This window comes from Gekko japonicus, unplaced genomic scaffold, assembly GCF_001447785.1.
Source record: "Gekko japonicus isolate JY-2015 unplaced genomic scaffold, Gekko_japonicus_V1.1 scaffold896, whole genome shotgun sequence".
Classification (NCBI taxonomy): Eukaryota; Metazoa; Chordata; class Lepidosauria; order Squamata; family Gekkonidae; genus Gekko; species Gekko japonicus.
Window position 1 is genome coordinate 206,426 of NW_015162504.1, and position 27,273 is coordinate 233,698.

Below are 27,273 nucleotides of genomic sequence, written 5' to 3' on the forward strand. Positions count from 1 at the left end.
GGAAAAAGAGGAAAAGAATGGAAAGAGGCACCCCTGGGAAAGGGCATTACTTATTCCTCACACGATTGACTTTGGATTCTTATCTGGATTATCATTTCCTTTTTTGTTTCTTACTGATTTAAAGGACAGAGAGGGAAAATCAAGGCAGGATGGACTGTACATTGTTAACTGATATATTTTCAATTCAGTTCTAACATTTTATTTGCTTTATATTTTATTTTTAAAGAGTTAATGAAATGTTAAAAGGTTATTCCTAAGTGTGTTTTTAGTTTCAGGGGGTTGGTGATGGCTAAAGTATAAAGCATAAAAACCACCAGGTGATGTAAATGGAGGACTCTAGTTGAAACCACGTCATTTAATCTGACCTACTGTGCTAGAATTCATCTTGCAGGGTTTCTCATGTATTCCTGCTTCTTTCTTAGGTTATAAAATTCATGATCTCACGATAAATCCTCCTCACCAAGTAGAACTGGCAGCAGGAGAGAAGCTATCTCTAAATTGTACCGCGAGGACGGAATTGAACGTGGGAATTGAATTTGATTGGGACTTCCCATCCAGCAAAACAAATGAGGTAATTTACCTTTCAAGAAGAATCTGTTGAAAGAAACATCTGTATTTAGTTTTCTTTTGAACTTTCAGAAATTCATTTTAGTCCTGTGATTGTCTTCCTGTAGGCATTTCAATATTCAGAGAAAAAATTTGCAGGTTCTCTGAAGATAAGGCAGTAGGTTTGAAAATATTACGGGTAGACATCTGGACTGTTGGCAGAGCCAGCATGGTATAGTGGTGAAAGTGTTGGACTGTAATTCCAAACTCCGTTCAGCCATGAAACTAATTGGCAGCGCAATCCTCACATCCTACTAATTTCTCTTGAAGTCAGCAGGCTGTGAAGGGAGTAGCTCTGCCTAGGATTGCATTGTGGGTAACCTTGGCCCAACCACTCTGTCAACTCTAACCCACCAAAGTTGTTGTGAGGGTAAATGGAGAAGAGAACCTTGAGCCCATTGAAGGAAGGGCAAGATAAAAATGTAATGGGTAACGACACTGCTAATGACTCACACATTGTTTATACAATAGGTAGATATGCACACATTTGCAAATAGTAATGAGTTTCTCGTTCCAAATTAAAGGCGTATCAGGCCTGTTGGATCTTTGTTGCAGAGTGAGGAACGGAGTTTCATAGTAGTAAGGCGTGTCTGCATTTCTTTTTCTTTGACTTCTGCTGTCATGCATGAGGAGAACATGACTGAGGCAAAAGGCATAGTATTTGCATGAGGAAATGGGGGTGAAGAAACCCAAACAGTTTCCACAGATATGGAGATGGGACGAAGAGCTGGCCCTGCAAAGCTGCACATAGCAAAAAAAAAGAAAAGAAAGATCATAAGGGTGTTACTGATGTGGCCAATGTACTCACATGAACACACATGAAGCTGCCTCATACTGAATCAGACCATCAGTCTATCAAGGTCAGTACTGTCTATTCAGACCGGCAGCAGCTCTCCAGGGTCTCAGACGAAGGTCTTTCACGTCACCTACTGCCCGGTCCTTTAACTGGAGGTGCCAGGGACTGAACCTGGGGCTTTCTGTGTGCAAAGCAGAGGCTCTTCTACCGATTCACAACTCCTCCCCTAATGAGGAGGACACATGTGACAGGACATAGTTGTGAAATGACAGGAGACGCTGCCATTGTTATAAGTAGCGTGCAGAAAAGGTAACTCTTGAAATAACGGCTTTGCAGCCCATCCAGACTGATGAAGAACTGAATGGCCTATAGAAAAAGAGGTGCAGGAGCTCATTAGCACAACTCATTAGCATAACTTATTTGCATATGCCACACCCCCTGATATCACTGGAAGTGTGTCAGAAGGCAACACCCACCTCTCAGGCTCCACTGAACTGTTTTGGATTGCTAGCTATTGGGGGGGGGGACGTGCAGATCTGCCCTTGCAGAGGAGGGAGAGCTTGTACCTAAATAAAACTAGCTCTTAAAGGTGCCACTGGACTGTTTTGGACTGGGGGAGGGCTGTGGGGAGCTCTGCAACTTACCTGGCTGCTTCTTGCTCTCACTGAGGGCTGCTGGGAGCAGGGGGTGGGGCTTGTTGCATGTGCCCGCCCCCTGGGCTCTTTATTGCCAGAGCTCCGCTCCTGTGCGCTCCTGCAGGAAATGACCCCTGCCTATATTGTAATGAAGGCTGATAGGCACTTACTATAACAACTACCACAAGGCTAAATGTGACCAGGACTTTTTTTTGGGGGGGAGGTGCTGGAACTCTCAAGAGGGAAATGATTTCCAATCTGTATGCGGAAAACTTATGAACTTTTAAACAAGAGAGAAAGAACTTGGGCTCTCCTGGCTTCTTCTGCAGTCCCCGTGGCAGTTCCCAGGCCAGCTTGCAGCTTTCTACCTACCATTGTAGCGACACGCACACACCCAGGACCCAGCTGGACAATGGCATCCTGGGGGAGATTGGGGCAGGGGGCGCAGCAAAATCAGTAAGGCGCGCTGCCCTGTGGTGGTGGTGTCTGTTCTCTAAATTCTGAATCTGTTCACAGGTTCAACAAGATTAGGGGACCCAAATGCTACACATTAAGTAGGGTTGGCAAGTCCATCTTCCACCCCCAGCGGGGGACTTTGGCGGTGTTCCTGGAGGGGGCGGGGCATCCCCGCTGCCCCACCCTCCCGCTCGCGCGCCGGATCTCCAGAAACGGCAGTTCCCTGCACTTAAAGGAGCCAGCATTTCCCCTTTAAGTGCAGGAGCCGGCGTTTCCCCCTTAAGAGCAGCCGCGTTTCCCTTTTAAATGCACGAAGCTGGCATTTCCCTGCGAGCCTGATCTCAAGCGGAGATCGGGCTTGGGAGGAAACACAGGCTTGGGAGGAAACACGGGTTCCACACACTTAAAGGGAGAGAGAGGGGTGGCTGTGGGTGTTGGGGGTGGGGCTTCCCCCGCTGGTCATCTGGCCGACAGTGGGTAGAACCCCCCCAAAACGGGGAGCCCCTGGCAAACCAGGGGGGTTGGCAACCCTAACATTAAGGTATGAGTTGACTCCAGGTTACTGTAATTAACCTTCTTCTGTGTCTGTATTTTGAATGGCTTTGAACGAGTAGTTGGAATTCGTTAATGAAATGTGGTCATGTTCTATAGCTTTGCAGGGTATTTTCTCAAGAATGATCTTCTATGTGTACTTATAGCAATCATTGACAACAAGGCACAAAATTCCGTACTTGCCAGATTCTTTAGTCATTTGCCAACTATGTGCTGTTTGTAAAATTGTAGCCCCAATAATATACTTCAGACATCTTCCACTACATTGCACTACACTACCAGGGTCAGCTGTCTGGCACATTAGATGCATTTATAGAGCAGTTTTGTTCCCTCCATCTTCATTTCTTCACATAAGCGCTACAACTTTTGCCTTGGTCATCTTCTGTTTTTGCGACATGTGAAATCCAAAGACATCAAAATGTGGCTTGTATTTGCTAGAGCGCATTCCTCATTCTGTAAGAAATGTTTTCCTTATCTGTTTAGCATGTTTTATGCCTGTCTTTTATCTCCCAGAAGCTCAGAGTGGCATGCAGTGTTTTCTCCCTTTCTCTGTTTTATCCTTGAAACAACTCAACCATCTTGTGAGGTGGATTACTCATCCAGTGAGTTTCATGGCAAATGGGGATTTTAATCTGACTCTCCCAGGTACTAGTCCAACAATTCCAACCTCTGTGCCATACTAGTTCATGTCTTGTACAAGTCAGTAATTGTAATTCCATTCTAAATAGGAAGCATTGCTTAAAAATTGAAAATATGGGTGTTTATGTATTTATTCAGGTGGGTAGTCGTGTTGGTCTGAAGCAACAGAACAAATTTTGCATCCGGTGGTACCTTCAAGACCAGCAAATGTTAATTTGCATGCAAAGTTTAATTTACACACACACTTCTTCAGAGACATGTATTTATTATAATAGTCAGATATGTACCATGAGTGATAGTATTGTATGGTAAATGGCCAAGAGTCCAGAGGTCCAGTTTCCCCCCATCCCTGCAGCCTTCTCCTTAACAGGCCTACCACATTCTCCCCAGTCATGGAAATGCATTCAGGAAGTTCCCCAGGGGCTGTTCTGTATTTATAACAACTCTAAATTTTGGATTAGCCACCTTTAATGTGAGAAGACTGTAATATTTGGAAAACCACAAGGTGCTGTGGCAAGCTCAAAGGGCAGCCAGTTGCCAGGGAGGGCGAGGCAACTGCTAAAATTCTCTTGTTCGATAAACCATTAAAGCAACTTAGCAAAATCTTCCACAGAAAGTTGTAGCCTGCAAACACAGTTATGCACCCAGCTCACTGTACATAAATAATCTGTGGCACATCAACCGCAAGGCCAATTCTCATCCAGTTAACTAAATTTTACCAGGAAGCCATCCTTGCTTGCCACAGGTGAATAAGTGAATGGCTGGGTACAATCCTGTTTGAAAAGTGGAGTCTTCCTATTTTCATCTGCATCCAATCAACCTGTGAAAAACCAGCTTGATTTTTTTTTTTGGCATGTGTATAAAGGGGAGCCTGAAAGGGCAATGTTGGAATGAATGATTTTGAACTGTGTTCTAGAAAAACCATGTTGCAGTCAGGGATATAAAGACATCATTGGGTAACGAAATGAAGAAGTTTGTGAGCACTCTCACCATAGAACACGTGACCTTGAATGACAGAGGACGATACAGTTGCACCGCCTCCAGCAGTCGCATGACTAAGAGAAGCAGCGTCAGTGTAATTGTCCACGGTAAGGAATTCCTCTGGATTGACTTCTCCTTAGTAGTTGGGAAAAGGCATATTGCAGGCACTGATAGAAGTAAAGTATCGGCAAAACGAGGGGTGCCAGCTCTGGATTGGGAAATACCTGGTGGTTTGGGAGGTGGAGCCTGGGGTGGGTGGGGTCTGGGGAGGAGAGGGACCACAGCAGGTTATAATGCCATACGGCTCACCTTCCAGAGCAGCTATTTTCTCCAGGGGAACTGAGCTATGTGGTCTGGAGACCAGTTGTAATTCTGGGAGATCTCCAGCCGCCGCCTGGAGGTTGGCAACCCTAAGCAAAATGGAAGCAGTTATCAAGCTGAAATTCAAGAGGTTTCACAAAAAATCACATTAAATCTTCATCCAATGACAGTATTGTTTGGCTATATACATAACGGAGATCTACTGTGTTCTCATTGTAATGTGAAGTCAAGTCAGCCTTTATTGGCATATATCAGTAAATCAAAGTCATTATAAAATATATATAAGTAGAGAGACACTGTATTACAAATACTTTAAATAAAGTCATAGGTTACAACTGTACTTTTTCTTGGCACAGCAGCATGGTGGAGTGAAGGAACGACTGTACCTTCTCAGTTACTTCAACAGAGGAATCATTCAAAAGTTTGTAAACTTATTGGGAATCTGAAAAACCCATCATGTTGGCCAATATAGAGTTTAGATATTTAGAGCGTATGTTTACATAAAAGTGACAGTGCAAGAAAACATGTAAGATTGTCTCAACACATCTAGATTTACAGAGGCAATGTCTAGTCGCATATGCTGTCTTATTGAATCTGCCATATAGAATGGCAGATGGCATGGCGTTGCATCTGGCTAAAGAGGAAGCTCTGCATAATTTTGATAAGACTAAGGTCATGGTTTTTAGGAACAGGGCAAAGATCTCCTCTTGGAGTATTTTTGGAAATATAATTAAACAATGTAATTCATTTAAATACCTTCGCATTACTTTTAGAGAGACTCTAAACTGGTTCGCCCATGTTGCAGTGGTCAAATCGTCAGCACTAAGACTGGCCGGGTCTATCCTGAGCTTTTACTACTCCAAGGGAAGTCGCCTTATAGACCCTGTTCTGAAACTATACAAGAGTAAGGTTATACCCCATCTCTTGTATGGAGTTGAAGTATGGGGATGGAATGACGTCGTCTTGGCCAGCCTTGAAGTAGTCCAGAATCATTTTTAAGGCACATTTTAGCTCTCCCTAAGGGGTCTCCAGCTGCTCTGATGAGAGCTAAAACTGGTGTCACTTCTCTTTTGGGAACATCAATTGATAAATCCCAACCTAGAAACTGGATTTATGACTTTGACGCCTGGCTAGACCGCTCTTTGATATTAAAATCAAAGGCAGCACCATGGTACAAATTAATTAAATCGGACCATACTAGAACTCCATATCTAGTCAACATCTCCAAATATGTACTTAGAGTGTCCTTTACTTCCCTATGGTTTCAATCAATGCCAATGGCAATTTTGGAGGGCCACTTTACTCAAACTCCATTGGCCCATTGTCTGTGTATTTGTGGCACCCATGTACCTCATTATGTCCTCTTTTGCCCACTATACTCCAGTCCGAGAGCTAAATTTTTAGCAGGTATTTTATCTGGTCTTACTGTATACCCAGTCAAGGATCAAATCTCATTTTTGTTATCTGACATTGATGCATATGTCTCTTACAAAGTTTCATTATTTGCCCTTACTGCAAAGAATATACGTTCTGAAGTGGCAACGGGAAGGGGGGACTGTCTAGGTTACTGTATTAAATTAGTCACATTTTGTTACTGACTTTCGGTAATTTTGTATATTCTGATTTTAGCCTATACCTTGTTCATAATCTGTATTTTTATTGCTGAGAGTTTTGTAAGCTTGTAACGGCCAATGGCTAATTATAGTAAATCGAACTGAACTGGGGGAAAAAAACCCTGCATAGTTGTGGTGTAGGGGTGTGCAAAAAAATATATTAAAAAAATGGCCCATTCGGATTCGGATGAATCCGGCAGAATCAATTTTGGCTGTCAGTGAGACTCCCACATGTCGATTTCATCAGTACCAGCCAATTCGGGAGTCTTTTGGCCAGCCAAATGTCAATTTCAGCCCCATTATATCCTATGGGCCATTGAAGTCAATGGTGAAAATGTAGGGTATATTCTGGGGGCTGGAGGGGAGGGAGCTTGAGGGAGAGACTCCAAACTCACAGGGTAGCTGCTGGAGCCTCTCCCCAAAATACCAACCAAGTTTCAATAGCATTGAACCAGGGGGTCCAATTCTACGGGCCCTCAAACAGGTTGCCCCTATCCCCTCCATTGTTCTCTATGGTGGGAAAAAAGTTACGTTTTTCCCACCATAGAGAACAATGGAGGGGATAGGGCAACCTGTTTGGGGGCCCGTAGAATTGGACCCCCTGGTCCAATGTTCTTCAGATTTGGTTGGTATCTTGGGGAGACGCTCCAGCAGCTACCCTGCGAGTTTGGAGCCTCTCCCTCAAACCCCTTCCCCTCCAGCCCCCAGAATATACCCTATGTTTTCACCATTGACTTCAATGGCCCATAGGATATAATGGGGCTGAATTGCCGCCGAAATTCGGCAGCAATTCGGCAGCAAGCCGATTTAGATCAGAGAATCTGAATCGGCCTGCAGCAGCCTGAAAGGGGACAGAATGGGCCATTTTCGGGGTGCATTCGGTTCAGACGGACCAAATGCACATCCCTATTGTGGTGCTTGTAGGGAGGATAAATATGGAGCCATCCTACTTACAATGAGAGGTGTCTCAAAGCACAGAGGAGAGCAGATTTTGTTGGTGGGACTATGTATAATTTATTTATTTATTTATTTATTTAGATTTTTACCCCGCCCTCCCCAGCAATTGAATAATATTGTTCAACGTTTAAAAACCGCTCCATGCCTCATCATTATAACAACAGTGTAAAAATCCAGACCCTGAATGATTGGATTCAGAAAGTTTTGGATTTTTCTAATGAGCAGCAAACTGTCACAAAGCCTCAGAACCTAGCAAAGGCAAAGGGTAATTTTAGGGAAGAGTGGTGACTGATATTTATTTTTTGGGAGAGGGAGCCACCAAACTGTGAAAAACCAAACCAGCTTTAAATGAACACGTTTCAATAATCAATAATGTGAACAAACAACATGCTGGTAAGAAATGGGTTATTGTTTAAACTGCCCCCCCCCCATACCAGTATAGTAGTTACATTGACATTAAGGACAAAAAGGAAATACTTCTTTACCCAGTGAGTGATTAAAATGTGGCATTCACTGCTAGAAGATGTAGTGATGGCCATGGGCATAGATGGCTTTAAAAAGGGATTTGACAGCTTAATGGAGAATAGGTCTCTCAGCGGCCACTGGCCATGGTGACTAAAGGGAACCTCCATGTTCAGAGGCAGTCAGCCCCTGAATCCCAGAGCCAGGGGGTGACATCAGGGGAAGACCTCAGCCGCTATACCCTTTGTTGGCCCTCCAGAGGAACTGGTTGGACACTCTTTGAGACAAGGTGCTGGACTGGATGGACTGCTGGTCTGAAATAGCAGGGCTGTTCTTACGGCACCAGTGGGGTTTGCTTGCCATGTATCTCTAGATTCACCGGTGTATCTTCAGGATACACCAGTGTAATTCTGAGATACGCTGGCAAAGTTCTTAATTGCTGTCTTAGTGGAGGCAAATGGTAATGGTTTGGATCTTCCAGAACTTTTCTGTGGGTAGATCCATTGCCTTTTGTCTCCATTTAAAATCTATGATCAATAAAGTAACTATAGAATTTCTGGAAAAGAATAAAATCTTTGTTTAAACTTATTGTTGTCCTTTCCCCCCCCCTTTGACAGAAAAGCCTTTCATTAGTTTGGGCAGGATGCCATCTTTGGTGGAAACGAGGCTGAATGAACCCGTCAGAATTCCTGTGAAATTCACAGGGTACCCATCTCCAGAATTAAAATGGTAAGAAACCAAAACATTAAAGAATGTATCATAGGTTTAGCATGGCTCCAAGCATCAGTTGTAAATTTAGAAAGCCAGGTTAGAAGGCCTGTGCAGCTGCTAAGCTAACTAGGTGGCCTTCAATGTCATCTTTTTTCTTAGCCTGACCTACCTCACAAGGTTGTTGTGAGGCCAGAAAGAGGTTATACTCTGCACGCTGCTCTGAACATCTCAGAAGAAGGAGTGACTATGACTAGGAAGTGACATCGTGTATGCATATTGTATCTAAAGCCTAACAAAGGGCCGTTTTGTCTTTTTTTAGGTATAAAAATGGTAGAGCCATCACTGCAAATCGTACAGTTAAACTTGGTCACTCCTTGACCATTTCTGAAATGAGCGAAAGAGATGCTGGGAATTACACGGTTGTACTAACCAATCCTATTAATAAGCAACAGGAGAGACACACGTTTCATCTGGTAGTGAACGGTAAAGTTCTTTTGACTCCTCCTATCTCTGTTTATCATTAAAAAAATGCAGACAAAAAAAGTGGCTGTGGGGACATGGGTTAGGGTTGCCAAACTCAAGGTAGTGGCTGGAGATCTTCTGTTGTTACAACTAAGGTATCTCCCAACCCAGAGGTGGCAACTGTAGTTACTGAAAGGCATGAAGCGGGTCCTTCCGAGGAGGCACCAGGCCGATGCTCAGAGCTGCTCAGACTCCCACGGCCTCCCTTCACCTATTTGGGGGTAGGCTTGCCAATCCCCACGTGGGGAGCTGGAGATCTATCAGAATCACAGTTGATCTCCAGACTACATAGACTGCTTATTTATTTAAAGCATGTATTCCATTTCTCCTGGAGAAAATGGCTCCTTTGGAAGGCAGACTGTATGGCATTACACCCTAGTGAGGTACTTCCCCTCCCTAAACAATGCCCTCCCAGGCTCCAAAATTAAGGTTTCCAATCTCACGGTGGGGCCTGGATTTCTCCTGTAATTACAACTGATCTCCAGGCTACCGAATTCGGCTTACCCCGGAGGAAATGGCAGTTGTGGCATTGCCCCCTTACTGAGCACGCCATTCCTCTCCCCACTGGTAGGGTTGCCAAGTCCATCTTCTCCGGGAGCGGTGGGCTCCCGGCCGGAGTCTCGTGCGCGCGCCGCACGCACGTCACCCAGAAGTGATGGGAGGACGGCAGGCATGCTGGGGGCGGGGCCATGGCCATACAAGGGAAAGTTTTCCCTTGTATGGCTGTGGCCCCGCCCTCAGCGTGCCCATGTCACTTCTGGGTGACGCGCATGTCGGGCTGGAGTTCCCCCTGGGGCCCGATCTGGTGGTGCCGGGGAACGGGCCTCTGGGGCAAGGGTTTCCCCGCCTCCTGGGGGGACTTGGGATCGCTACTCCCCAGACTCCACCTTCTCCAGGCACTGCCCCAGATCTCCAGGTATTTCTCAACCCAGAGTTGGCAACCCTGATTCGGGGGCACCTTGTGGTTGGATCTGGAGGCGCAGCGTGCTACCAGTACAGCCTAGGTCTGCTGCCACTGTCTGCTTGGCTGTGCTAGAACAACTGTTTCTTTTTGTGGTCCAAACAGTAAATTTATAGAGCCCCTAATGGGCTGCCATCCATAGCTGGAGACCTGTGCTTAGCTTTGAGGACCACAGGCTATGTGTACCCACTCTTATTATTTATTCTGTTTGACTTCTCTATGTTGTGCCATTTGCTTGTTTGGCAGACTTAATTTTTTAAAATTTATTTTTAGTATTTAACAGAAATGTAATGCTTCAATAATGAAATTATACAAAATACAATAGAATTAATCAATATGACATCAGATCGTTGCATCAACTTCGACTAAGTAACAACAAACTAGAAATAACTAATCTTATATTCAACAGTAATAATTAACTCCACAAAAGAGTTATAAAAGTGGTATTCCTTTTTGGTGAGTGAAATGGAAGGTTGATTCATTGTTTGCAATAAATTCAATGATCAGATACCACATTTCAACAAAACAGGAAACAAACGTTTGAATCAAACTGGTTTTGCTGATCTAATCTTTCCCCATAACATATATATCTCATATTTTTTATACCACTCTGTTATCGAAGGAGTTTTGGCTGACTTTTTTGCATTTGTGTGTGTTTGTGTGCATGTGCATATGTGTGTTTGTATCCCTGTGCCTGGAAGTCATGGCAACCTCTGGCGACTCCTACTGGGCCATGGACAACGTTCAGAGAAGTGGTTTGATAGCCTGCCTCTGCCTCCCGGCCCTGGTATTCTTTGGAGGTCTCCCATCCAAATACTTGCCAGGGTCAGCCCTGCTTAGCCTCCAAGATTGGGCTTGCCTGGGCTATCAGATCAGAACGTATGGCAGACTTTTGGTCACCCAGTTCTTGTTTTGCAAAACAATTTTGTCTTCAGGGGTTTTTTTTAATAATTTTTTGGGCCTTGATGTCCTGCTGTGTATTTTGTTTTTGCCTTTGTGTCCTGCTCTTTTCCTGCCTTCAGCGATCACTCCCATACATCACGAGACCTTCCCCAGCTGTCCTTGTGTGCCTCTCCCATCCTTCCTGCTCTCCCGTCTCTCCTGTTCCTCCTCCATTTGTCTGCTCAGGAAACAGTGTTGTCTGCAGCTTCATAAAATAGCCAGTTTTTAATATCAGAGATTCCCCGTGGTGCAGCTTCAGACGGTGATGGTAGCCGCTTGGTAAATGGAAGCAGTTGGCTGGACCCGCATTCGTGTAGTGGCTCGAGAAGGCAGAAAGAGTCAACTGTAATGTAAAGGACAACTTCTAGACTCTACCATGACTCTTTGGCTGGCCTGCTGCGTCACTAGGAACCTGCCGAGCAGAATGCAGCTGATCTGCAATGGATACTGGCCTCACAGATGCTTGTTAAACCCTCTTTTTTAATATATACATAGTAGAAGAAGAAGAAGAGATTGGATTTATACCCCGCCCTTCACTTGGAGTCTCAGAGCGGCAAAGAGTCAACTGTAATGTAAAGGACAACTTCTAGACTCTACCATGACTCTTTGGCTGGCCTGCGTCACTAGGAACCTGCCAAGCAGAATGCAGCTGATCTGCAATGGATACTGGCCTCACAGATGCTTGTTAAACCCTCTTTTTTAATATATACATAGTAGAAGAAGAAGAAGAGATTGGATTTATACCCCGCCCTTCACTTGGAGTCTCAGAGCGGCTTACAAACTCCTTTCCCTTCCCCTCCCCTCAACAGACACCCTGTGAGGTGGGTGGGGCTGAGAGAACTCTGACACAAACTGCTCTTTTTCAAGGACAGCTGTGCCAGAGCTTGTGACTGACCCAAGGTCACATCAGCAGGTGCAAGTGGAGGAGTGGGGAATCAAACCCGGTTCTCCCAGATTAGAGTCCGCACACTTAACCACTACACCAAACTGGCTCTCAGTCCCAAATCAAGTAGTGAAACTAGTTAACGGTTAGCTGTACATAGCTAATGGTCTGTGTCTGGCTTGGAGAAGCGCCATTTCTACAGGCCTAGTCTTATGTCTGATTCATGTCACTCTTTCTTTTGTACATCATACCACTTGTAGACAGGGTTGCCAACCTCCAGGTGGGGCCTGATGTTCTCCTGGAGTTACAAGTGATTGCCAGATTACCAAGCTGCTTCCCTGGAGGAAATGACCTCTTGGAAGAGCAGACTGTATGGGTTACCATAGAGTCTAGGAGAAATGGAAGTCCTAGAGTGACATCCCATCCCTGCTGAGCTCCTTCCTGCCCCTAAACTCCACCCTCGCCAGGCACTGTCCTTTGTGTCTCCAGTAATTTTCCAAGCCAGAGTTGGTAACCCTAATTGTAGATAGGAATGGTTTCTTTTTATTGATAAGCTCATTGCAGACAATCCTGTACATTCTAGTGGAACTGGAGTATAACATTTCCATGAGCAGCCAGGGACAAACCATGAGGTCTACGTGGATAGTGATCTCTATGACAAGCATTGATGTGTAATCAAGCCTTTACAATAGTGATACGTAGGGATGGGCATGAATTGGCTAACAAATGAAAGTTTGTAACGAATTTTGGCTGGTTCGTGGTTCATGAAGCAATGTTCACAAACTGAAGAACCGCCATGAACTTTCATGAATTTTGATGCAGTTTGTGGCAGTTCATGGTGAAGCAGAAAGCAAGGATTTAAATGACCCCTGGATTTCTGCTCCCTGCAACTCTTCTCTGGGAGCAGAAAGCAGCAGGGAGCAGAAAGCAGAGGTTTAAACTTTAAATGGTTCACAAACTGATACAAACTGGTTCAGTTTGCGAATGAACTTCCTGGTTTGTATCGGTGCATCGTTTGGTTTGTGGTTCAGGCACAAATCCTGAACTGAACTGCAAAAATGTGGTTTGTACCCACCCCTAGTGATACCTAAAACTGGGGTCCTGTTGAAGTTGATACGCGTTTGCTTCAAAATCTTACTGCAGCTCAAAGAGGTTAATTTGTGATAATTTAATATTTGCCCCTCCCCTAAACTTTGTCCTGTGAGAATGAATGACAGTGGTTTCCTTAAAGCTGTGAAAGTAAAGGGGTAGGAATAATCCTCATTTTGGCCCCAGTGACTACTGGAAATCAAGTTTGCCATTGTCTGCATAGCCCAGTTCTAAGTTCTGTATCTTGGGCTGCAATCCTACAAACAGTTTCCTGGGGTAAGCTCTATTGAATACAGTGTGACTTACTTCCAAGCAGACATGCTTAATATTGTTCATTTGGTCGATCTGTTAGGATAGTGGTATGGAACATTGAGAAATGGTTTTATAGAGCGAGATTATTTCCCGTGAAGAATACCAAGAGTCAGATTTGCCAATTGCCTTGCATTTTGAAGAATACCCATCCACTATTTTTTCATAACCACTCCATGTTGGTACACACACTTATCTTTCTGTACTTGATTGCGACTCAGCTGTAGTTGTAAATAGAGTGCTCTGTGTACGGCATAGGATTGATGGCCGCTCCACTTGGTAACTGCAGTCGCTGATGATGAAGATGAATAAGCATCTCTGTTGTATGATGTTTGGTCTCAATAGCAAATCTAAGGAAAGTTTTCGTGCTCCTGGTTTCCCCCTTTGTTTAAAAAAACCCACACACCAATATAACCCAAGAACATAAGAACATAAGAGATGCCAATGTTGGATCAGGCCAAAGGCCCATCCAGTCCAACACTCTGTATCACACAGTGGCCAGAAAGACCAGTGCCATCAGGAGGTCCACCAGTGGGGCCAGGACATTAGAAGCCCTCCCACTGTTGCCCCCCCCCCCAAGCACCAAGAAGACAGAGCATCACTTGCCCCAGAGCCCCTATCTATACCTTGTGGCTAATAGCCACTGATGGACCTCTGCTCCATATGCTTATCTAATTCCCTTTTGAAGCCGTCCATGCTTGTAGCCGCCACCACTTCCTGTGGCAGTGAATTCCAAGTGTTAATCACTCTTTGGGTGAAGAAGTACTTCCTTTTATCCGTTCTAACCCGACCGCTCAGCAATTTTATGGAGTGCCCGCCAGTTCTTGTATTGTGAGAAAGGGAGAAAAGTATCTCTTTATCTGCTCTTTCCCATGCATAATCTTATAAACCTGTCTTGACCAGTGAACGATACCAGTACTAAACGAGATTGAAGGAGCTCATTAATCTCATCCCTCTATCTATGTTCTTCTCCTGCAGTCCCACCACAAATTGGAGAGAATTCTCTGTTAGCACCAGCAGATTCTTATAAGTATGGCTCCACTCAAGCCCTAACATGTACGGTGTATGCTGTTCCATCAGTGCCCAAGATTCAGTGGTACTGGCAGTTCGAAGAAGAATGTACTTTCAACCCTCAGTAAGTACAAGATGGCCTTCCTGTTATTTGGCATTGGCTCATGTTGGCTGTTGCTCTGACACATCTAAAAAAGATTTCAATACAAGAAGTAGTGCCAAAATGCTGAGTTTTGTATCCAGTACCAGGGCTTCTCTTCTTCTGTTCACGACTTCTCTTGGCAGCTGTTTTGGTGCCTTTTTCATAAGAGAAATTATTTTTTGCTGGCGTTATGATCTCAGCTAATTGGGGATCACAGTTGCCAGCGTGATGACATAATGATGTCACATAGCCAGTTGGATTTGGCTGTGTGATGACATCACAAAGCCAGTGCAGAGTGAGGGCAATACCTCCTGTCCTCATTCTGTGAGGATGATCCTTGCCAGTCTGGACCGTGTTGGCAGTGTGGTGACGCTGTGTCAAATTTGGCTAGATACAATATCACAGAGCCAAATTCAACTTGAGGGTACTGCTTTCTTGCCTCGCCCTGAAAGTCCTTAGTCCCATCCACCCTCAGGATCAGTGAAAATACATACCTATTTCATCTCCGCCCTAGAAAACACAAAGCCCTGAGTCTTGGCCAAAATGTGGGGGTTTTTTGGTCTCGTTTTGATTACTGTTGTTTATTGAAGGGGCTCTTTAGTACAGTGAAACTGGATAGTAAATCTAACTTTGGCCTAGAAGAAGCACAGAGGCAATATAAAAATATTCATTTCCCCCCTTCTTGGCCACAGACACAACTTCCTGCAGCTCTGCTGTGACTCTGTGTATACAGAAGCACTTGGGAATCAGTCCGGTAACATATGTTGCCACAGACATTAAAGTGGCTGACGACTTCCTCCTGATTCCCTCCCCAGTGATGGCAAAAAGCCCACTGTGTCATAGACATGACCAAGTTAGTGTTGATTAAAAAATAATTTACTACTTAATTTGGGGCATAATAAATTCAGGAAGGCTGTCCTTACTGGGGGGAGAAACTTCCCTGTTTCGCTGGGAGTAAAGGGGGTGGGTAGTGATGGTGCACTGGCGGAAAGGAATCCCTAGTTTTTATTATGTCCTACATGCATAGTGCTCTTGTACTGCAATCCTGCACACAGTTAAGCAGCTGAAATCCAGTCGAAGACCACAGGATGCAAACTGTGTAGCTGCATGTAGGACATGAGCCTTGGTCAACTGCCGCAGTGAAGTAACCGCGATTCAGAAAGGGTTGTTTTGTTTCATTTATGTTCTTGGCAGATTTTGGAATGGTTGTTCTTATTTCCTTATAGCAATCCACTGCTGAAGACAACAGTGTCTTATTTCTGTGATGGTATATCTCGGAGGAAGCATCTTGATTGATGTTAGGGAATGACAGAAACAGTTGCTGACCAAGGGCCACTCCACTTCCCTTATCTGCGTTTTGCACAAGGCCAGACTTCCTTTTGGGAATTTTTTTAAAAAAAGGAATCCACTTTCCTGTTGTTGTTTTCATAAAATGACTTCCGCTCTCCACTTCCTTTAGTGCCTTGTCATTTAAAAACACAAGGCCCAGTGTCCTAGAGAAATACTTGAAGGAGTCCAGTGATTTCTGTGTCACTCTCTGTCTTCCTTTAGAACGGAATTAACTCAAATTGTCACTTTTATGAATGGAGGCTTGTTCCCAGAATAGCTGCTGTGTCCTCTTCCCCCCAACCCCCATCGGTATCCTGGCTGGGATGACCAACTCAGAATAATGAAGGAATTTACCTCTAGGCTCTTGGAATTTCTATTTTTATTGAGTCAGAAAGACTTGGAAGGCTGGATGTCGTTGGAGAGTATTTATTCTCCTTGCAACTCACTCTTCCTCTAGAAGGTTCACAGTGCCTTGCGAGGAGGTTCCAGGAGTCACCAGCAGTGTTCCCTCTAAGCTGAGTTAGTGTGAGCGAGCTCATAGTTTTTTAGCCTCTGGCTCACACATTTTTGTCTTAGCTCAGGAAGGATGGCTCCAGGTCACACTAATTTATGCAGTAGCCAAATCGCTCACTCCTAACTTTAAGGCCAGTAGCTCACAAAGTAGAAGTAGAATTTTTGCTCACAAGACTCCGCAGCTTAGAAGGAGCATTGCAGCGCAATGGCGCAGAACCTAATCGTGATTAGCGTAGCTTCAATAATGCTGCCGCTTTGGGTGCATGCACACGATTCCCGGGACTCATCTCAGGCACCTTCCTTGTGTTCCTAGCTCTGTATTACGGACCTATGTCTTGTACAGTTGATAAGGCAACTGAACAACTTTTTTTAAAAAAGAAAAGACATGCCTTTCAAGGTGAATTTTCTGTGGTCTTTACCTCTCAGCCAAACTGGACTGGGGAATAATCCTTATTCCTGCAAGACGTGGAAAGACATAACTGACAGAAGAGGTGGAAATCAAATTGAAACAGTAAAAAATCAATTCGTTGCCATCGCTGGGAAAATAAAGGTGAGCGAGTCGTATTTTATTGGTCCCTATTTGAAACATCTTGTAAAAAATTTGAGTAGAACCTAATGCATTTGTTCATTCGTGAACCGTGTAATAATTGCTCTTTTGATCCTAAATGCAGTTACACATTGAAATGCCCTTATAAGCACAGACATAATTCTTGTGGAAGTCAGTGGGTCTCCCCTGGAAATAAGTATGATCATAGTTAGGGTTGACAGCTCCATGCTCCTGGAGATTTGGGGGGTGGAGTCTAAAGGAGGTGGGGTTTGGGAAGAAGAGGGACCTCAGTGGAGTATAATGCCATAGCGTCCACCTTCCATGGTGGCCACTTTCTCCAGGTGAACCGATCTCTGTTGCCAGGAGATTTCCAGCCACCACCTGGAGGTTATATCCAAAAGAGAGCTCAGGGAAGGAGGTTGTATCAAAACACAAACACTCCGTGTATCACTGACGAACAGAAGTAGAAAGAATAAATTGGATAATATAATTCTTTCTACTTCTGTTCGTCAGTGATACACTGAGTGCTTGTGTTTTGATACAACCGCCTGGAGGTTGGAAACCCTAACTTAATTTGGGGTTTTGCTTTGTTTTTTGGGGGAGGGTTTTTGTTTGTTTTGCATAAATATATTCAGCCATGTAAGCCTGAAACTGGCATCCAGGATGGTCCTGTGATGGAGAGAGTTGGACTCAGAAGATCCAGGTTCAAAGCACACTCCTGTCGTGGATGTTTTGACTTGGCCCCATGGGCAGCGCTCTTCCTTTCAGTGACCCACCTGCAGAATCAGATTGATAATGGCGGCTCTCCATGAGTTGCGGCAACAACAAGAAAAGTTGCACTGAACTCCTCAGGGTCTTCTAACTATTGGCCACTCAGTTAAATTTTTAAAGCAGCATTTGTATTAATTCATATATTTGTGGTGGTGGTGGTGGGGGGAAGTGCTCTCAAGTCACAGCTGATTTACGGTGACCCCGTGGGGTTTTCAAGGCAAGAGATGTTCAGGGGTGGTTTGCCATTGCCTGCCTCCGTGTCGTAACCCTGATATTCCGTGACAGTCTCCCATCTGAATACTGGCCAGGGCTGATCCTGCGTAGCTTCTGAGATTTGAGGAGATTGGGCTATCCTGGGCTGTCCAGGTCAGGGCTCATATATTTGTACCCACAGCATTATGGGTTAATAATGCATGATATATATTATAGATGGGCCTTTTCCAGAGCCGGATTTGACACTTTTCCATCTGCAGTTCTTTCCGGAAGATTTCAACGTATCCCCAGACATTTAAGATTTTGCTCATGCCCTTCCGAGTCAATAGAGACCCTCCTCCATATATTATTCCATTGCTCCCACTATGCAGAAGAAGCGTCCCGTCCCCGCCTCAAACGCCCCCCCCTGCAAGGCAGTTGGAATTTTCAGTTGCATAACATACCTCATAGGGGAGAGGAGAATGGGTAACAATGGTTACCACTCTCCAGGTGAGGGCTACAGATAACTCAAACATACAAATGCTCTTCAGGTAGCAGAGACCAGTCCCTCTGGAGAAAACAGTGGACTCTGTCATTAAACCCTGCTGAGGTCGCCACAGGAAACTGACACTGTTTGCCCAAAGCCACAGCACTCTCCCAGAGCCTCTTTCTAGATCCCGTTGTATTTATTTCCGCAACGGGCATTATTTCTAGTGGATTAATAATGCATGATATATATTATAGATGGGCCTTTTCCAGAGCCGGATTTGACACTTTTCCATCTGCAGTTCTTTCCGGAAGATTTCAACGTATCCCCAGACATTTGAGATTTTGCTCATGCCCTTCCGAGTCAATAGAGACCCTCCTCCATATATTATTCCATTGCTCCCACTATGCAGAAGAAGGAGCCCTTTTAATTACGCCTTCATTAAGGTCATTTAGGTTTCAAGGACAATTAGTAATCCAGTCCGAGGAACGTTTGCTGAAACACCTACTGGAGGACAAATCCACGGTTATTTCAAGGAATGTTGCTACATTTCTTTTTATTGCAATTATAAAGTGTAAGCACCTCCTTAATGCTCCTTGAGATGTTTTTTCTCTGTAATGCCTTACGACAATCTGGAGACTGTTTTTGATTCTGTATGCTGTTTGATGGGTCTTTGACCGTAATAAACTGATTGATTGCATGATATAAATTTGTGGCAAAAAAGAAGCATGGTAAAGTTTTCAAGCATTTACAGACTGTTTCTAAATGATCAACACAGATAGTAAGAGTTTTTACTAATTTGTTTGCAAGTAAGTATTTGTGTGGGATTCTGACACATCAACTTGGATCCCATGTAAAATCTCCACTGATGGGAGAACTTTCTGCACAGTTTCCTCAACACCCTCCACGTCAGCCTAAAATGCCTCCCAAACAGCATGAGGAGTCAGTCGAATTTCTGCAGTGGGAGAGAGGAATTTGGGGGAATCGGCCCCTCCTTCTGTCAGATCCAGACCCAACCCATGGCGCTTAAACATTTTGGGTTATCATGGCTCCAGCCTTACACAAACTCATTGGAGAGTTGGTCCTATTCAGCACAGCAGGGTTTAAGTCTAGGTAGAAATGCGGTGATGTCAGGGGGTGTGGCCTTCTGTCACTTCCGGTGATGTCAGGGGGCGTGGCATATGCAAATAAGTTATGCTAATGAGTTATGCTAATGAGCTCCGGCAGCTCTTTTTCTACAACAAGACCCCTGGTAGAAATGCTTACGTTTGGCCTGTGTGATACAAAGGGAAATAGTCCTGTTATAACTTTGAGTGAGATTAAAACTCTTTAACAAGTTGACTTAGAAAGGTTAATCAATTTCACTTTTGTTTCCCAGAATTGGGTAACCAGCAGGTCATGTAAGCTTCAGATACCAACAGGATACCTAAAACAATGGTGGGCTGTGTTGCTCTGTAATTTACGATAGCCTGGATAGCTATGTGGTAACAAGTTCAGCTGACTTATTGTGTGAGACTCAATTAAGCCCTCTGGCATCACTGTGGCATGAAATTGCTTGGCTTGTTTTCTTGTAGACCGTTAGCACTCTTGTAATCCAGGCAGCAAATGTGTCCGCTCTGTACAGATGTGTGGCTAGTAACAAAGCTGGAGAAAGCGAAAGAGTCATCTCCTTTCATGTTACCAGTAAGTATGAGTCATGAATTGTGCAAATATTATCCATTACTATGTCTGCTTGTGCTTTAAATAGGATTTTAGGATCTTTGCCCTTGTATACTGGATAGGTAAAAGATGCTTCCTGGAGATAGATAGATAGATAGATAGATAGATAGATAGATAGATAGATAGATCTGCTAGCACATGTGCTTAAAGTTCAGATCATACCAAAATTTTGGAAAATTCATGCAATTATAAAAATTGTAAAGTAGAAATTGGTCTTTATTTACATAAGATCCTTTTTAGTGTTTTAAATTATTGTGTTGATTTGACTGCCAAAGTAACGATAAATGCCCTTTGAACTATTAATCCATCATTTGTGAAACCTGAAATATCATTTCAAATTATTCCCTAGATCCAACAAAATAGGAAATGGGTTAGATCTCCATGGAGGATTTCCACAGATTTCTACTGATTTCCCCACTCCCATTGTAGACCTCTGGTTCCTTCCTCTTGTTGCTTATGGAGGTCTGTCACCCAGAAGCAACATTTTGGGGGACATTTTCAAGCTGCATCAGGAGAGGGAATACAAGGAAGTCATGCTCCATGGTTGGAAATCCTATTGTGGGAAATCATTTGCAGTATACAAGCCGGTGACCTGGCTATATGAGTAGTCAGGCTGGAACTGACTACTAAAGCTCAGTGAGGGCAATTCTGGTTCAGGAACAGATTTCTGGATCCTGCTTCTAGATCCTGGTGGGTGTGCATTGCTGGGCTAGAAGGAACCTCTCCAGAACCTGTGAATATCCTGCATATGTGTCCTGTTTTATATATGATTAGCGCTGACAAGTGTGCGTGTATGTGGGATTTAATCAATTTACCCCCATGTTGCTTAAAAGAGACCTGTAGTCAGGAACATAGAAATGGAGAACCAAAATCATTTTGAGTGTTCTGGGCTCAGTAATCTGTTCTGATGAATTATTAGTGACGTACCTGGATATACTAAGAGTTTAATTGGCTTATAATATCCTTTGGTGAATGACGCTCAGCTCCTCGTAACGTTGTGCCAGAACATAAGGGCAGGAGTTGGAGACGGGTCCAGTCATTTTCAAAGTATAATCCTGAACATCTCAGCATGAAACCCGCTGTGAATAGCCACAGCTCTAACAGTGGCCAATGTCTTCTCTCCTGATCGTTTCTGCACAGGAGGCCTTGAGATTAACCTTCAGCCTCAAAGTCAGCCCACTGAGAAGCAAAACGTATCTTTGCAGTGCACGGCTGACAGGCTCACGTTTGAAAACCTGACCTGGTTCAAGTTCAGGCCTCGGGCCTCGACGATGCACCTTCGTGGGCTGCCGTTGCCTGTCTGCAAGAACCTGGAGACTCTTCAGAAGTTGAATGCCGTCGCTGCAAGGGCCCATGGGGAAAACATTACCATGGAGCTACTCCTCCACAGTATCTCCCACCAAGATAGCGGGGATTACGTATGCATCGCTCAGGACAAAAAGACCAGAACACAGCATTGTCTTGTCAAGCACCTCACAGTTCAAGGTAATCCTATGCCAATATTTGGAACCCAATACAATAGGCACTTAGGAAAAAGCTCATATCTACCCAAGGACTTTATTAGCGGTCGTATTTCAAATGCTTAACCATTAAGCTACAACTTAACAGCTGTTCCGGATTTGTGACTCAGTTGTTGTTTCAGATCCTACATTTTAATTCTTTCCTCCTTGCAAACAGAACCGGTGGCGCCCACCATTCTAGGGACCCCAGAGAATCAGACAGCAGATATTGGTGAAACTATAGAAGTGTCTTGCATAGCAAATGGAATTCCTTCTCCGCTGATCACTTGGTTTAAAAACAATGTATCCCTTATTGAAGATTCAGGTGAGAGTGCTGTAATTTCACCTTGTAGAGTGTCTTAAATAAAACGCCTCTTTGGTTTCGTTATGCATAATCTGCTTGTTATCAGGGACACGTCTCTTCTATGATGTGCCTTGATCTCTTCTGCTCTTTGCAGTGGTACGCTGTATTTTGCATGATGAGTAATGAGCTTTGTTAGTGCATTAGGTATGGGGAATCCTGCAGTGAGTTGAATTAGAAGACTTTCAAATTATATCCAGCCGTTGGCTAATTTCACACAAGAGAGCTGCTGGGGTTCAAGTCAGGCCTGTAGCTAATGCGGGGCCCACGAGGCTCGGCCCCTTAGCATTTCTTCTGAGCCCCCTCCCTCCCAGGCTGGCCCAAATTGAATTAATGTGATTAACTGTAATTTAATTAGCTGTGCTCCCCCTCCAAAAAAACACCCTAGCTATGGGGCTGGTTCAAGCCCGGGCAGAAGCCACGCCTCTCGATTTGCAGCCCTGCCCACATCCAAATCTCAAGTATTTGAATAGTTTAGTAAAATATGCGGTGGGTTGTTATCACTCACATAAGGCCTTTTGGTCATGGCAAGAGCGACTATGCGCATCACCCTAAATGAAAATGTACACAAGCCAGTTTCTTCATGGTACTGCGAAAGACCAAGTGAGATTACCAGCTACAAATGTATTTCCTCTACAAGGTATTGTTCTGAAAGATGGAAACAGAACTCTTACCATCCGAAGGGTGAGGAAGGAGGATGAAGGCCTCTACAGCTGTCATGCTTGCAACATCCTTGGTTGTACAACAGTGGCTTCATTTTTTGCCGTGGAAGGTAGGTAGAAATGTGGGATATTCTCTTGGTACCCACTAAGAGCTCCCAAGGCCATTCACAGTGTGCCAATCATTTTGTTTTATTTAGCGGAAGCTGTGTTTCCAATGTAAATTAAATGTTGAAAAAAACAAATTCTGCTGGCGAAAAGGGTATTGTCATTGTAAATTATTTATTTAATTTTGACCCTGCTTTAATTAACGTTTTGATTGCTTTATTGTTTATTGCTTTATGGTGTGTTGTAAGCTGCCCTGAGCCCGCATGCAGGGTAAGGCAGGATATAAATCGCAAAAATAGAATTAAGAAATTTATCAGGAATGAGGGAAGCGGTTTTGCAAAAATCAGGAGCCAGGCAAGGGCACCAGAAGTTGCATGGTAGCCAAGGAGATGCCAAAGTCCAAACAGGAAGGGGGAAAGGGAGGAAGGCACGGTGGTCTTCTATGAGTTGCTTCTCTGACTTGATACACTCGCATCAGTAGATCTGTTACACAAGGAGTCATTTGTCAGTGAAGTCTCAAACAATACAATCCTAAGTAGAGTTACCCCCTTCTGAGTCCCTTGAAATCAATGGGGTTAGAAGGGTGTTAATTCTGTAAGGACTGCACTGAAAGTCTGTGCCAGTATATATTCATCCACCAAAGATCTCAGTTTTGAAAACTCAGATTCAAGAGGTCTTCCTCTAAATGTAAATATGCTCCTTCTATATCATTTTTAAAAAGCAGTTACCTAATTGTAAAAGAAACTCTGCCCCTCAGTATGATAACCTATGGAATTTTTACCATGCAAAACTACATCCTGTTGTTCTCTGAGTCCCCAGCAGGAGATGTGCCCTATGACATATTTTTCTTGGATGGAAAGTGCCTGTAAACAGTCCTCATGTAAATATCTGTGTTCTGTTACTGAACAAACGTGACTCGTCGGAGTGTGGCTGAATGTGCCTTTTAGAACTGAAAATGTGTTTGTGGCAGATTTGTTTTCTGTGAGAGAATTTATGACCCTTCTTGTCGTGGAGTATTGAATGGTATAAAAACAATGCCATGTTGTGAAACAGAAGCCAAATGACGCAACACAGGAAAATGTTGAAGAATGAACAGTGACAGTAATGAGCTCCTTTGATGCCCACTGTAGAATATTTTTTTAGTGATAATAAACGAAACATGATTGTGCCAATGTAAAGGTGTTTCCACCCCTGACCTGGATAGCCCTTGCTACCATGATCTTGTCAGATCTCAGACCCGGCCCTGGCTAGTATTTGGATGGGAGACCACCAAGGAGTACCAAGGTCGTGATGCGGAGGCAGTCAATGGCAAACCACCTCTGAACGTCTCTTGTCTTGAAAACCCTACAGGGGACGCCATAAGTCATCTGTGATGTGACAGCGACAATAGCAACAAAATATGTTTCCATAAAGCAAACTTAGGTTTAGTTGTGGTTAAGAAATATTAACAGGGAATTGTCTTCTCTATCAGACGCTGAAGCTCACTTCCCAAGGTCCTTGGCTCACTAACTCCCCTCACTTGGCTGTGAGCCCTAATTTTGTCTTAGAACTGGATTGGCACCCATATCTGATGCCCAGCCTGGGTTCTCTATAGAACTCACCCACCTAAGGGACTGTCGTTGGCTCAGTGGTAGAGCATTTTGCTGGTTATTTGCATCCAGAAGATCCCATATTTACTCCCTGGTATCTCCACTTAAAGGATCAGGTGGTAGGAGACATGATAACCCTGGAGAGCCACTGTCATTCACAGTAGACAACATTGACCTTGACAGAATGATGCTCTGATTCCATAGGAGACAGCTTCATTTGCTGGTTACTTGGCATTTTCTTGCACAATTTTGTACAATTTGGCTTTTTATTTATATATATTCAGATGTGTAGAAATAACACAGATATTTCCAGGGCTATGCAAAGGTATCTAAATCTTCTCCCCATGGCAGTTTACTCTCCATGCCTCCTTTGTCTAGGGCCCATTCTGCAACTGCCTGGGCTGCCCTGTCTCTGTGTAGTAGCATCCCGAAAATGGTTGGGGTGGGCATCCTACCCTCTTGGCTTTTTTTGTCAAGACTGCAAAATGGCTTTGGGGGGCAACTTGAGTCTGAGCAAAATGGAAATGTCTTTATGGCTGTCAATAGGATACTCTATACTGGTTATTTTAATTGCACTTTTAATATATTTGATATTCATTGTATTTGTATATGGTTGTTACCTGTGCTGGGTACTGGTCAGTCATAAGAAATATGGGTTTATAAATAATAGAATAAAATGAAGAAGTCATCCATCCAAAATACAAGGCATGTCCATCCAAAATTGAGCCCTCTTGATTTCTAAGGGAGCTACATAAATACCTGGAGTGTATTTCTTTATTGGCTTCATTTATATTCCACTTTTCCCCCAGTGGGACCCAGAGCAGCTTATAACATTCTCCTTTCCTCCGTTTTATCCTCAAAACAACGTATATGATTGGCCCAAGGTCACCCAGCAAACGTCTACAGCAGAGTGAGGATTTGAACCTGGGTTTTCCAGATCCTAGTCTGACACTCTGACCGCCCCACTATTCTGACTCCCCAGCCAGATTTTGGGCTGGTAAAAAGGGGAGGAGGGTCCTCTTTTACCACCCAACATAGACTAGGCTGGAGATCATGGGACTGACATGGACAAAGGGCAAGTGGGATGGCGGCTACAATAAGGAAGAGAATTGGGTGAAAATGAGCTAAGTAGCTGGCTGGATCCAACCTATGGTTTAATCTCCCATTGGGCTCAGTGCTTAACTTCGATTGGATCTGGCCCATTTTGTGTGGTTCTTGTTGCCAGACTACTCTTGCTGCCATACCAGTGTGTGCAACTTGGTTGATTTTGTTAATGTCAGCAAGTGAAGATTAATTTGGTAATGGATTGAACAATATTCTGGCCAGCTCTTAGCTCATTCACCTCAGTTGACTGCAGTGAGGGATGTGCACTGAAAGTACTGAAGGGTTTAGTCTTTCTAGGTGCACATTTTTCTCAACACATTTTTGTCTTAGTTGACTTGCTACATGTTGGGCTTCTAAAATGTCTTTCCCGAACAAGGAACCCCTTTCAGTGCTTCAACTGACGACCTATCCAGTAGATTCCCAGCTACTATCTGTGAATCACTCAATTGTTTCTTCGCAGGCACTGATGAGAAAACGAAGCTCGAATTCATTATCCTGGTTGGGACCGCAGTAATTGCCATGTTCTTCTGGTTGCTCCTCGTAATAATTCTACGGACCGTTAAACGGGTAATGAAATCATTCTCCCGCAGTCCCATCAGCATCAGTCTTGCATGACAAATGAAAACTGACTGGCTGGCCTTTTGTATTGTTTCTTGCATTGTCCTTAAATCAACAGCCGCATTTTTTCCTGTCAGTACAGTCACATTCTTTCCTGGAACTTACAATTTTGCCTTTTAATTGAGCAGGCATTGGAGGAGGGGAAGAAAGGTCCCCTTCGGGGGATATTAATAAAGCCAGCCACTGACGATGATTGGTGGGCACATGCCCCGTAACACAGCTGGAGGAGCTGCCGCTGGCTCACATTCCTGTGGACAAAAAAGTCCCACACCTTAGTGTAGTCTTGTCAGCATGGCCGATTGCACATTGCCCAACCAGTAAGGATAATTTTATTTAACCAGCACTGATAATGCTGTTTTCAGGCCAGTGGAGGAGAACTGAAGACTGGCTACCTCTCCATTATCATGGATCCTGATGAAGTCCCCATGGATGAACAATGCGAACGTCTTCCTTATGACGCCAGCAAATGGGAGTTCCCCAGGGACCGCCTAAACTTAGGTATGTTTTTTCCCCCTTATGAACAAACATCCCTTGGCTTTGGGAGTAGGATCTGCTTTTGTTGAGCATGAACGTTTCCTCCAGGCCAACTTGGCCAGGCATCCTGCCGGATTTTTGCCTTCCTCTGGGCATAGAGCAGGGGGTCACTGGGGGAGTACGGTGGGGAGGTAGTAGTGAATTTCCTGCATTGTGCAGGGGGTTTGTACTAGATGACCTTTGGGGTACCTTCAGGCTCTAGGTTTCTGTGTTTAAGAACATGGTTACATCCTGGGGTACCTTCAGGTTCTAGGTTTCTGTGTTTCTGTGTTTAAGAACATGGTTACATCCATATATTATTGGATGACATGCTGTTGTGTTATAGCAACTGGATTATTGTGTCTGAACAAGTCAGTTTGCTTGCAAATAATTGCTGTACTTAATTGCTGTAATTGTATTGTGTCTGAACAAGTCAGTTTGCTTGCAAATAATTGCTGTACTGCAATGATAGCACAACATCCAATGATTTGTGGATGCAATACAGCTTGCAATGTGTCAAGACTCCGCCTTGGCTTGACCTCTTCGCCTTCCTTAGAAGTGGCTGTGGTTGAAGGCAAGATTAGCGTATTGTAGTTTTGACAACCTCACAGTCTTTCTTTATGGCAACCCTTTTCTAAAGGACTGAATGGTTAGCTTCCCCCGCCCCTGCCCCGAC

The 27,273-nt window shown here is 44.1% G+C and overlaps 1 protein-coding gene across 1 annotated transcript in view; it reads left to right on the forward strand.

The window, feature by feature from the left end:
* Positions 1-27,273, forward strand: part of KDR (kinase insert domain receptor) — a 68,298-nt gene that overhangs the window by 14,786 nt on the left and 26,239 nt on the right. Inside the window, exons 6-17 of the mRNA XM_015406116.1 lie at positions 423-571; positions 4,601-4,772; positions 8,636-8,747; positions 9,049-9,212; positions 14,414-14,570; positions 16,857-16,980; positions 20,002-20,110; positions 21,287-21,631; positions 21,824-21,970; positions 22,647-22,778; positions 25,927-26,033; positions 26,447-26,582. Of these exons, the coding sequence (XP_015261602.1) occupies positions 423-571; positions 4,601-4,772; positions 8,636-8,747; positions 9,049-9,212; positions 14,414-14,570; positions 16,857-16,980; positions 20,002-20,110; positions 21,287-21,631; positions 21,824-21,970; positions 22,647-22,778; positions 25,927-26,033; positions 26,447-26,582 (1,854 nt within the window). The remainder of the gene's footprint in view (positions 1-422; positions 572-4,600; positions 4,773-8,635; positions 8,748-9,048; positions 9,213-14,413; positions 14,571-16,856; positions 16,981-20,001; positions 20,111-21,286; positions 21,632-21,823; positions 21,971-22,646; positions 22,779-25,926; positions 26,034-26,446; positions 26,583-27,273) is intronic.